Raw genomic sequence first — 12,747 nt, 5'->3', positions numbered from 1 at the left:
ATCGATTGGCGCTGTTCTTTTTTTATCATATGCAGTAGAAAAAAAGTTTGGATTGAGAAAAAATGGCGTCTATCTGAGAAAGCTATCGACAGATAGTGCCTATTTTTGCATATTTTAGGTTGGGGAATGAGAGAAAAATACTCAATCATATGTAGTTCATGTAGGATAGGGATATTTCACCCTCTGGGTCACAAAATGTGGTAAAACCCTCGGCAGAGCCTCGGGTTTTACCACATTTTGTGACCCCTCGGGTGGAATATCCCTATCCTACATAACCACATATGATAGAGTCTTATAATAAAACATACCTGAGGAGTAAGGCATATAGATCATCTGTTGAATTTACAAAAAAATACTGAACCATCGTAAAAAAAAATCTGCACTTTCAAACCAGGTGGCAAATAAGCCAAAATAATACCACACCAGTTTTGCCAGAGTGGCAACCTGAGGTAAAAACAAAATAATACCTCATCAGTTTTGCTGTTGTGACACCCTCTAGTAAAACAAAATAATACCACATTAGTTTGGAGATGGTGGCATCCTACCATGGAAACAAAATAATACCACATTAGTTTTGCTGTGGTGACACCCTCCAGTAGGCATACATACTTATTACATTAGCTCTATCATTTTCAATTCATCTGTGTTTACACTTTTTTTCAGATTGCAAATTTAGTGGAAGCCAAATTGTTTGATCGCTATAAACGATTACGACACCAAAGAGGTATGTCTGCCATATTGATTCGTGCTTCCTGTAACAGAAACTATAGATCTCTGGACAAAAAGGCAGGAAGCTGGACATTTAAAATATAGATTAATTGAAGTCTACAGTAAAAATTTTCATGTGGTGGTTGTATTGACGTATTTATTATGGCCTAACAATAGGAATCTACTGAAAATCATCTATTTATCTTGGCAAACTCCTTTGATTGTCAATGATATCTATTAGTTAACTATCATCAGATGATGGGCTATTCAAATATCCCTGCCTCCATGTTCCATCCATCTATCTATTCCTCTGTAAACAATTTTTGATAATTCTGTTTCTCAGAAAGTACTCAAGGGATCTTTCTGAATTTGTTCGTTCCCTTTGGTAACTCTTTCCATAAGGCATATACTCAATTAGACATCTCCCAATGAAACAATTATTCCAGAAGTAAATCCAATGGAAAAGGCTTCAAAATCTATGGCAATAAGATAAATTTATGCTCAAGTTTTTTTTCATTCTTTTCAGAAAGATATGTATATATGATACATGTATTTCATTTCAAAATATATATCTTCTCTACACATATTCATTAGCTATAAAGCATGTAGTGTTGTTCAGGGACACAGAGTATACATCCTTGGCATGTTTCTCTTTGTAATAATGTGATAATACTATTATAACACAACATAGAGAATAAGTTTCCTTACTTAAACAATTATATTAGTCTGTTGCAGATAGAAATCAGCATTTCTTCATATATATTCAGATATATTAAATGTCACATAAAATATGTAGCCTTTTGATTTGAATAAACAGATACACTGTATTTGATTTAACAAAATAAAATATATACAGAAGATGGGAGATCGAATGTCTGAGTGAGTGTGTAAAAGGTTTGGTGTGGTTCTGTGTTACCCAGCCGACGGATTCCACAAGAAGTACAAGAGACGGCCAAGAGTCGGGCCATAAAGTTGAGTAGTCAAAGGGTAAAGATGACCATAACAACGTTGTGTTGGATGGATTAGCTTTAATCAAGTAGTTGACTAGTTTCAACACTTATGCGTGTCGTCATATTGTCATCAGAACAAATTTTGAATACAAACATTCAGGTATAAAATGCCTGGTGTCTGGCTTAGTAACAATAACAAGTTATAATGAATGACATAATGCATAGTACACAATAAAATGACGTCATCAATAACAGTGAGAGCTGGTAGCGTGGACATTATATCAAGCTGTTCCTCATGGGTTACACATAGTCTATACTAACTGTACTATGCTATAAAATACAGAAAATAAATTCTGATCTCGCACGTAAAAATACTAAATCATAAAACTACTTTATAATTTCATAGAATCCATAGAATATAATGGCTATCGATAGAATTAAATATTCTATTCATATAAGTAGTTACATGTACAATTAAATTAGTAGAATACAAAATATAGTTTGTTGATATTATCACTATGAAGATAGACTTGTAGAGGTTCCTGAGATGATATATGTTCAACGGCCCGTTTCTGGTAAGATAGAGACAGGATGAATCACATTATAGGTTAGTGTTTTATTAAAAACATACAATACATGCAGTGAATATTATGGCTTGCCACATAGCTCCTTCATGATCATGTAGTATCCAAGAAGTAACAGGCGGAACTGTCCTCATAAGTTCAGTTGATGGTGCGATGGTTTCGGTTAAGACTAAATCATGAAGGAATAATGTCCTCACATGGGAAAGTCCAAATCATGAATACACCGTCGAGATACCTATGGAGGTTATATGATAAAATAAAATTCTGAAATGTCACTATCATGTAAATCTCTCAAAAATTGAAAATAATTACATGCTACTATTCATTTTGTCTGCTGACAAGCAATTCAATCTAGGTTACAAATAGTTTATAACAATGGATATATGAAACAATATGGAACAATATGCATGCTAAACAATTAACCCTGGATTTAAAAGTTGTAACTAGGGTCCAGGCCTACACCAAACAATGATGTAGTCAGTGTGATAAGATGTTATCTCTTAGAAAGTACTTGATAGGTTTTTGTCAAATCTTGTTCACCTGTTCCTCTATGGTCCCAGTTGTGACTTCATATGTAGGGAGTTTCCCATATGACCAAACGATTTAAAGTAAGAAGGAAATGAAGAAAAAAGTAGAGAAGATCAGTCTTTCATCGGACTGATAAAGATCATTCAGTGGTTGGCACCAAGATCTCCTGGGATCTTGTTTTGTTATTGACCTACTTCAAAGGTCACAGGGGTCAATTGTGTTAATGTCTTTTCAAAACGAAGGTGTCTAGAGTCATGATATTGGATCAATACCATGCTGGGATGAAGGGCTACATGTACCAAATTTATTCAATTGAATGATCTTGACCTACTCTTAAAGCCAAGGGTAGTAAATTCAGTAAAAATCTTTTAAGTGCCATGCTAGGATGAAGGGCTACCATACATTTTTAGCTCGTCTCTTCGAAGAAGAGTGAGAGCTTATGTTGTCACTCTGGCGCCGGTGTCGGCATTGGTTTTTCAAATGTTAAGGTTTTGGTGCAAGTGTTGAAAGGCATAGTAATTTATGGTAATATGGTCCCTGTGGGGGTTAAACTATCCCCTGCCGGAGTTAAACTGAAAGATTTTTTGGGGAAAAAAACAAATTTTTCGAATTGTTGGACTTACAATATTTTTGCGTTAAGTTTTTGGTGCAAGTCATGAAAGGTATTAATACATCACTTTATGATTGTACTAGGGTGCTGATATTTGGCAATAGAGTCCCTCTGGAGTAAGACTATCCCTTCTTGGAGTAAAACTAAAAAAAATGTTGTTGTTTTTTTTTAATCTTTGGACTTAGAACATTCTTGTGAGTTTATGTTGTGAATGTTGAAAGGCATAGTAATACATGGTATACATGCTATTAACACATAACTTTATGATTGTACAAGGGTGCTGATATTTTGTAAAAGAGTCCATCTGGAGTTACACTATCCCTTCTTGGAGTAAACTGAAAAAAAAAATGTAAAAATGCTCACATTAGACAATTTAAATACTGGATCACATTTTTCAAGGGAGACAACTCTCATTAGGATAATATTTTATCAAAATAATGAAGAAATAGGTCCAAAAGCAATTACATTTGTAGTTAATATATTTATTCAATCTACAACAGCATAGCTTGTCTCTCGAATGTTTGTCAATAAATAATTTACATATATACATGTATATAAATTGGTATGGCTTTGAAAATTGCATGAATACACAAAACACAATCTGATCAAGTAAACAATATAAATATTATTAATACAATTTGCGAAACCATACCAATTGATATATTTTGATTATTTATTGACAAACATTTGCGAGACGAGCTATGCTGTTCTCCAACAGCTCTTGTTTAAATGAATGACCTTGATCTACATTCAAGGTTCCAAGGGTCAAATATGCAAAATTATTTAAATGTTTGTTCATGAATGACAAATTTCTTGGCTTACGATATTGAAACAAATAATTACTGAAAAGAAAGAGTATGATTTGGTTAAGCTGCAGAACAGGTTTTTGTTTCAGAAGACATTCCTATATGCTAAAGCTATATGACAGTTTCAAGAAATTTTATACATTGAAAAAAATAAAAGTCTGTAGGAGACATACACATATTCTAACTTTTTCTCAGGATAAACAAAGTTCATCTTTATTTCAGAGGTAGATCTAGACCCTAATCGAACTTTCTGTCCAGAGGCTGGATGTGAAACAGTGTGTCATGTATGCAGTACATCGAGTGGAGAAAGTTCCAAACCGATCGCTGTTGACTGCCCAACTGTAAGTATCTGTGTGTACCTGTGTTAAGAGACCTGATGTAGCCATAATGACAGCCAGGTGGATATCAAAGGCTCTCTTAGGTTATCATTTCATATATTTAATTTACTTTTGGATAATTTTCTTATGTCTGACTTAAATGTATGCTTGCAGTGTGGACTGAAGTTCTGCTCCATCTGTAAGTCTGGGTGGCACACAACCAAAACCTGTGATGAGATGATGCTTAGCGGGAGATTGGAGGATGCTGGGTAAGTGAGAGATGAAAGGATGCTGGGCGAGTGGGAGACTAGATAATGTTTGGAAAGTAGGAGGCTACAGGATGCCAAGTAAGTTTTGGGCTTGAGGAGGCTGAAGTGGAAGGCTAGAGAATACTGGGTTAGTGGCAGGCTTGAGGGGGCTGGGTAAGTGGCAGGCTAGAGAATACTGGGTTAGTGGCAGGCTTGAGGAGGCTGGGTAAGTGGCAGGCTAGAGAATACTGGGTTAGTGGCAGGCTTGAGGAGGCTGGGTAAGTGGCAGGCTAGAGAATACTGGGTTAGTGGCAGGCTTGAGGCTGGGTAGGTGGGAGGCTAGACAATACTGGATTAGTGGCAGGCTTGAGGAGGCTGGGTAAATGGAAGGCTAGAGGATGTCAGGTAATTGGGAGACTACAGGGCGCTACGTATGCGAGAGGTGTGAGGATGCTGGATAAGTTGTGGACCAGAGGAGGCTGGGTAAGATGGGGACAAAAGGATGCTGAGCAAGTTGGAGGCCAGTGGGAGACTAAAGGATGCTAGGTAAGTAGGGTGCCAGAGGATACTGGGTAAGTTAGGACTGGAGGACGCTGGGTAATTTGGGGGCCAGAGAAGTCTGGGTTGGTAATGTGAGACTAAAGGTTGCTAGGTAAGAGGGAGACAAAGTATGCTAGGTAAGTTGGGGGCAGAGATGCTGGGTAAGATGACGACTAGATGATGCTGGGTAAGTTTAAAGGCTAGAAAGGCTGGGTGGGTAATGGGAGACTAAAGGATGCTGGGTAAGTAGGGAGCTATATGATATTGGGTAATTTGGGGACCTGAAAATGCTGGGTAAGTGGGTGAATAGAGGATGCTGGGTAAATTGGGGGCCAGAGGCGGCTAGCTAAGTTTGATGCAAAAGGATGCTGGGTAATTTGGGGACAAAGGATGCTTGGTAAGTTGGAAACTAGAATATGCTGTGTAAGTGGGTGACTAAAGGATGCTTCGTAAGTTAGGGGCCAGATGATATTGGGTAATTTGGGGCTGCAGATAATGTGTAAGTGGAAGACTAATCTGAAGTTTTCTGATGTTTTATCTGCCTTTTGAAATCTGATACGGGCCAACTATAATCAGAACTCCTGCCATAGTGGGGATAAAAATTGACTTACCCTTGGTTTGGCACTTCATGTTAGGTTTTCAACTGTTCAATACTGTCGTGAATAGAACAGGCACATAAATCAAAATATTGATCATTTTTCGGAAGACAAGAGGATGCTGGGTAAGTGTTATATGTAACTCAAGCTGCCATCAAATCAGTTTTTCCAATTTAAATTTAAAAAATCAAAATTAGCTTAAAAGCTTGCACTCTACAATATGACTAGAGAAGTATCCTAAAGCTGTGTCAATAGGAAGTGAATAGTATATACATTTGTATTATTTGTATCAATATCAATATGAATTTATTGTAATATATACATGCAACTACGTTCACATTACAGGATTCCCTACAGTAGTGCAGAGGATGCATGTATCAAGCGATGTCCAGTGTGTCACGTGCCGATAGAGAGAAATGATGGTTGTGCACAGATGATGTGCAAGAGATGTAAACATGTGTTCTGCTGGTACTGCTTGGCGTCACTTGATGTTAGTATAATCGAAAATCTCCTTTTCCTTGAGTAGACTAAAATCCCCTTGTCCTCCTGATGTTAGTAGACTAAAATCCCCTTGTCCTCCTGATGTTAGTAGACTAAAATCCCCGTTGTCCTCCTGATGTTAGTAGACTAAAATCCCCTTGTCCTCCTGATGTTATTAGACTAAAATCCTCTTGTCCTCCTGATGTTATTAGACTAAAATCCCCATGTTCTCCTGATGTTAAAAGACTAAAATCTCCTTGTCCTCCTGATGTTAGTAGACTAAAATCCCCATGTCCCCATATGTTAGTAGACTAAAATCTCCTTGTCCTCCTGATGTTAATAGACTAAAATCCCCTGGTCCTCCTGATGTTTGTAGACTAAAATCCCCTGGTCCTCCTGATGTTTGTAGACTAAAATCCTCTTGTCCCCATATGTTAGTAGACTAAAATCCCCTTGTCCTCCTGATGTTATTAGACTAAAATCCCCTTGTCCCAATATGTAAGTAGACTAAAATCTCCTTGTCCTCCTGATGTTAATAGACTAAAATCCCCGGGTCCTCCTGATGTTAGTAGACTAAAATCCCCGTTGTTCTCCTGATGTTAATAGACTAAAATCTCCTTGTCCTTCTGATGTTAATAGACTAAAATCCCCGTTGTTCTCCTGATGTTAATAGACTAAAATCTCCTTGTCCCCATATGTTAGTAGACTAAAATCCCCTTGTCCTCCTGATGTTAGTAGACTAAAATCCCCTTGTCCTTCTGATGTTATTAGACTAAAATCCCCATGTTCTCCTGATGTTAATAGACTAAAATCTCCTTGTCCTCCTGATGTTATTAGACTAAAATCCCCATGTCCCCATATGTTAGTAGACTAAAATCTCCTTGTCCTCCTGATGTTAATAGACTAAAATCTCCTGGTCCTCCTGATGTTTGTAGACTAAAATCCCCTGGTCCTCCTGATGTTTGTAGACTAAAATCCTCTTGTCCCCATATGTTAGTAGACTAAAATCCCCTTGTCCTCCTGATGTTATTAGACTAAAATCCCCTTGTCCCAATATGTTAGTAGACTAAAATCTCCTTGTCCTCCTGATGTTAATAGACTAAAATCCCCTGGTTCCCCTGATGTTAATAGACTAAAATCTCCTTGTCCCCATATGTTAGTAGACTAAAATCCCCTTGTCCTCCTGATGTTAGTAGACTAAAATCCCCTTGTCCTTCTGATGTTATTAGACTAAAATCCCCATGTTCTCCTGATGTTAATAGACTAAAATCTCCTTGTCCCCATATGTTAGCAGACTAAAATCTCCTTGTCCCCATATGTTAGTAGACTAAAATCCCCATGTTCTCCTGATGTTAGTAGACTAAAATCCCCGGGTCCTCCTGATGTTAGTAGACTAAAATCCTCTTGTCCCATATGTTAGTAGACTAAAATCCTCTTGTCCTCCTGATGTTAGTAGACTAAAATCCCCGGGTCCTCCTGATGTTAGTAGACTAAAATCCTCTTGTCCCCATATGTTAATAGACTAAAATCCCCATGTTCTCCTGATGTTAATAGACTAAAATCTCCTTGTCCCCATATGTTAGTAGACTAAAATCTCCTTGTCCTCCTGATGTTAGTAGACTAAAATCTCCTTGTCCTCCTGATGTTAGTAGACTAAAATCCCCTCTTCCTCCTGATGTTTGTAGACTAAAATCCCCTTGTCCTCCTGATGTTATTAGACTAAAATCCCCGGGTCCTCCTGATGTTTGTAGACTAAAAACCCCTTGTCCTCCTGATGTTAGTAGACTAAAATCCTCTTGTCCCCATATTTTAATAGACTAAAATCTCCTTGTCCCCATATGTTAGTAGACTAAAATCCCCTGGTCCTCCTGATGTTAATAGACTAAAATCCTCTTGTCCCCATATGTTATTAGACTAAAATCCCCTTGACCTCTTGATGTTATTAGACTAAAATCCACATGTTCTCCTGATGTTAGTAGACTAAAATCTCCTTGTCCTTCTGATGTTTGTAGACTAAAATCCCCTTGTCCCCATATCTTAGTAAACTAAAATCCCCTTGTCCCCATATCTTAGTAAACTTAAATCCCCTTGTCCCACAATGGCCCTTGTCCCTTGCTTGTCTTTAGATAGAGGTCACTTGTTTTTGTGTGTCTGGTGAGATGTTGATTATAAGCCCGATATTTATTTGTAGGATGACTTTTTGCTGAGACACTATGACAAAGGGCCATGTAAAAACAAGTTAGGACACTCCAGGGCCTCTGTCATCTGGCACAGGACACAGGTAAGTTACTACAGGTAGAACTGTTATCTGGCACAGGACATAGGTAAGTTACTACAGGTAGAACTGTGATCTGGTTCAGGACACAGGTAAGTTACTACAGGTAGAACTGTTATCTGGCACAGGACACAGGTAAGTTACTACAGGTAGAACTGTTATCTGGCACAGGACATAGGTAAGTTACTACAGGTAGAACTGTTATCTGGCACAGGACATAGGTAAGTTACTACAGGTAGAACTGTTATCTGGCACAGGACATAGGTAAGTTACTACAGGTAGAACTGTGATCTGGTTCAGGACACAGGTAAGTTACTACAGGTAGAACTGTTATCTGGCACAGGACACAGGTAAGTTACTACAGGTAGAACTGTTATCTGGCACAGGACATAGGTAAGTTACTACAGGTAGAACTGTTATCTGGCACAGGACATAGGTAAGTTACTACAGGTAGAACTGTTATCTGGTTCAGGACACAGGTAAGTTACTACAGGTAGAACTGTTATCTGGCACAGGACACAGGTAAATTACTACAGGTAGAACTGTCCATCTGATCGGGTATGTGATTACATACAACTGAATTTATACTGTTAAACAAGCTTATATCTGTCCCTATACACATTTGTTATTGTATCATTATAGAAGAACAATAAAGTTTCAATAAATTTAATATGTATGTGTTGGATGGAGAAATAACAACTTCCCATCTATTTCCTTAAAAAACGTATCAAGAATTAAAAAGTAAAATAAAATGAAATAAAAGATGAGTTTACTTCTGAATCAGTAGCTCGACCTGCTTAACTGAAGACGGAAATATGTTAATATAAACAAATTGTATTTCAGGTAGTGGGTATTTTTGCGGGGTTTGGTGTTCTACTCTTGGTTGCCTCCCCTTTCCTGCTGTTGGCTGCCCCTTGCATTCTCTGTTGCAAGTGTAAGATATGTAAGTGCTGTGAAGATGACGATGAACCTCAGCCCCCATTATGACATTCCAACGGGACATCGCCATGGTAGCCCAAGATGTTTGGCTGATGCTCAAGAAAGAAATCCAAAGAGTTGAATTTATTTGCGAGTTACCTGTAGACAGGAACTCGAGTCCGCCATGTGATAGTAAGGAGGGTGATACAATGTGATATACAGTAAGATGATCAATGCTTTTTGAGTAAGTGTAATATACGTTTTCTACATATATTATTTTTTCAAACTAAATATGAATGATCATATGTTCGTATTAACGTGATCTTATTGTTCCCAAAGTGTAATTGTACCTTATATGTGTTCTATTCTTAACTTAATATCTGTTTAAGAAATTTTTATGTTATTAAGTGTGTCTGAATATCGCAGAAATCAATATCATTTATGACATTATTACATGCGTACATAGCATGACAACTCATGTTAAAGTAACCAACTGGATGTTAGAAGTTTTTTTATTTGTTTTTTGGCTTTATGTGTAGAAAATATGGAATTATCTGCCAGAAACTGTAATATCTGTATCAGCAGTGAATTCTCAGGCATTGGGCAGATCAAGAACTTTCATAGAATTATTGTAACAGAGTGCATGATCGGTTAAATTTAAATCACTGCCTCTACTAAGGATCGAACTGGGACCTCTGACTTACTACTAGTCTTACGCTCAACCGATCTAGCTAAAGAGAAGATCTCCCTAGCTGAGTGGTATATTGCAGCTAGTATTTACCAGGGCTACGTACTCCCCTCCAGGATAGAAATTGCCCTTGAATTATCCAGGTGTAACAACAATGCTTATGCAAGTAGCGATGAGTATAATTCTCGAGTCTCTACATGAGGAAGAAGATCTCTCTAGCCCAGTGGTATATTGCAACTTGTATTTACCAGGGTTACATTATTAATCAGAAATTCTATAGAAATTGGGACTGAAACAATTGATTCATTTTTTCTGGTGTAGAGGATCTTCATTAAACCAGGAATAAAATTAACTCCAAATTCTTCATTGGTTTAGGAGTCTGATAGCTCCAGAAATTTTGTCCTTGGGCCATCATTAAAAAATTCTTTGTTTGCTGTTGCCTACCCACCCCTTCTAGGAGTGGGTAGGTAGGTAGGCTTTTTTTTTTTTTTTTAAGTTGAGACATTTTATAGCATAATTTTGTGAAATATTACAAAACAACTGAAACATCATGTGGACATGTAGTGTAGTGTGTTAAAGGTACAAATTTATTGTCCCGATTGTACTGATGGGCTTAATGCCTAAAGTTTGAATAAAAACTTGAAAACTTGATTGTCTATGTGTTATATTTACCCTGGATGTTTTTCTTGGTAGATTGGTTACTGCATGCGCACTGTATTGCCACTTATCTTTAACAATGCACCCTTTGGTTCTTAATCTGACATCCTCTGCTTAATGCTAGCTGGCTTTGTAACATATATATGCATGGTGAGTGTCAGATATGATGTCTTTTTCAAATGTACATGTACCATATATCATATGAATCATTTAGCCAGGATGTTCAAGCAACCTGGGGGTTCCAGCTAGTGTTTAAATAATAACACACACATATATATATAACTTAAATAATTGAACAATTTTATTTAACACTTGAATTAATAAATTGAAATCTCATTGAACACAAAAATATGTTAAAACACAACAAAACTGAAGTTGACACGATATGAGAAAATTGTTAATAATGACATTGGATGGAATGGATTTTTTTTAGATCTGGACTAGTAGATATTGATAGTGTGGGTATTGCACAAAAAATATAAAAATACAAAAACATAAAAATATGTTAAAACACAACAAAACTGAAAATGACACGATATGAGAAAATTGTTAATAATGACATTGGATGGAATGGATTTTTTTTAGATCTGGACTAGTAGATATTGATAGTGTGGGTATTGCACAAAAAATATAAAAATACAAAAACATAAAAATATGTTAAAACACAACAAAACTGAAAATGACACGATATGAGAAATTGGAATGGATTTTTGATAGTGTGGGTATTGCAAGCAATGTTCATATTGCAATATTTGGGGGCATATTGCGATATGTTAAGAAATTTTGTCGATTAACATGTTACAAAAATGTACAGGAAAACGGACAGATATAATAAAACATCAGGTAATCAAGTTTCAATGACAAATTTAAAAATGACAAACTGTATCTATCTATCCCTAAAAATTATCACAGCAAACAAGTTTAATTTGGCTGATATACTTTTGCTATAACATTATTTCTAAATAATTAGTTAATAATTGTACTTAAACAACATTAAAATGACTAGAACAAAATTCAAAATCACATTGCTATATAGTATTGCAAGAAAAATACTGTAAGTGCAATATATTGCCCACCCCTACTAAGTATTGATACTGTGTATGTTACTATGTATCTGTTATACAATATTTCATAAACAGACAAATTGTCATTAATACAAAATTAACAAAAGGACAGGTCAGGGTGGACATGATCTGCTCGACTAAATTCAACCAGTGGTACCGAGTGGTACTATATAAAGGCGAGTCTGTAGTCGAGGACTCTGTCAGACAAAATCGTTAGAATGGGGTTTCAACTTCCTACCCCCTCGCCTGCATCTGCCAGGTTTGCATCTCCGCAACATGCCAGGCGGAACGGGCTACCTGCCTATCTGAATATTTCAATTTTTTATTGGATTCCTTTTCACACTGTCTTTGCCTGCCAATAAACAATCCGCACAAACAGGCAGAACAACACGATACTGTTTGAGCAAGTTGGCATCTCGCTGTACTCCATCAACAGCGCAGTGACAACACACGTCTTTCCTTGTGGCAAATCCTGTAGCATAGTATGCAAATTCGATGTGGGTGTTGCAGGCTAGTTGCAACTTGACGAATACCATACCTTGCAAAGCATCACCTGAAATTAAATAATGATGGATACTTCACAGTGAAATAATTTGCAAATGCATACTATTAAAGATGAAATCCTTTTACATTATAAAGTTGATGCTTCAATATATTGATTCAAACTACTTTTTAAAAAAAATATCAGAGAACAATAATACACTGAGGTTAGTCTTTTGCATGTTTACATTTTGTAGGCTAACCTCTACCACAAAATGTGACTTACCTGTGAATTTTT

The 12,747-nt window shown here is 36.8% G+C and overlaps 1 protein-coding gene across 1 annotated transcript in view; it reads left to right on the top strand.

Moving 5' to 3' along the window:
- The window catches only part of LOC117325268 (probable E3 ubiquitin-protein ligase RNF144A), a 31,451-nt gene extending 20,803 nt beyond the window's left edge, over positions 1 to 10,648 (top strand). Inside the window, exons 5-10 of the mRNA XM_033881379.1 lie at positions 664 to 724; positions 4,409 to 4,527; positions 4,678 to 4,772; positions 6,233 to 6,377; positions 8,559 to 8,648; positions 9,486 to 10,648. Of these exons, the coding sequence (XP_033737270.1) occupies positions 664 to 724; positions 4,409 to 4,527; positions 4,678 to 4,772; positions 6,233 to 6,377; positions 8,559 to 8,648; positions 9,486 to 9,629 (654 nt within the window). The 3' untranslated portion in view covers positions 9,630 to 10,648. The remainder of the gene's footprint in view (positions 1 to 663; positions 725 to 4,408; positions 4,528 to 4,677; positions 4,773 to 6,232; positions 6,378 to 8,558; positions 8,649 to 9,485) is intronic.
- The last annotated feature ends 2,099 nt before the right edge of the window (positions 10,649 to 12,747 follow it).

Source organism: Pecten maximus, chromosome 4 (genome assembly GCF_902652985.1).
Source record: "Pecten maximus chromosome 4, xPecMax1.1, whole genome shotgun sequence".
Taxonomy (NCBI): Eukaryota; Metazoa; Mollusca; class Bivalvia; order Pectinida; family Pectinidae; genus Pecten; species Pecten maximus.
This window is presented reverse-complemented; position numbering and strand designations above follow the sequence as displayed.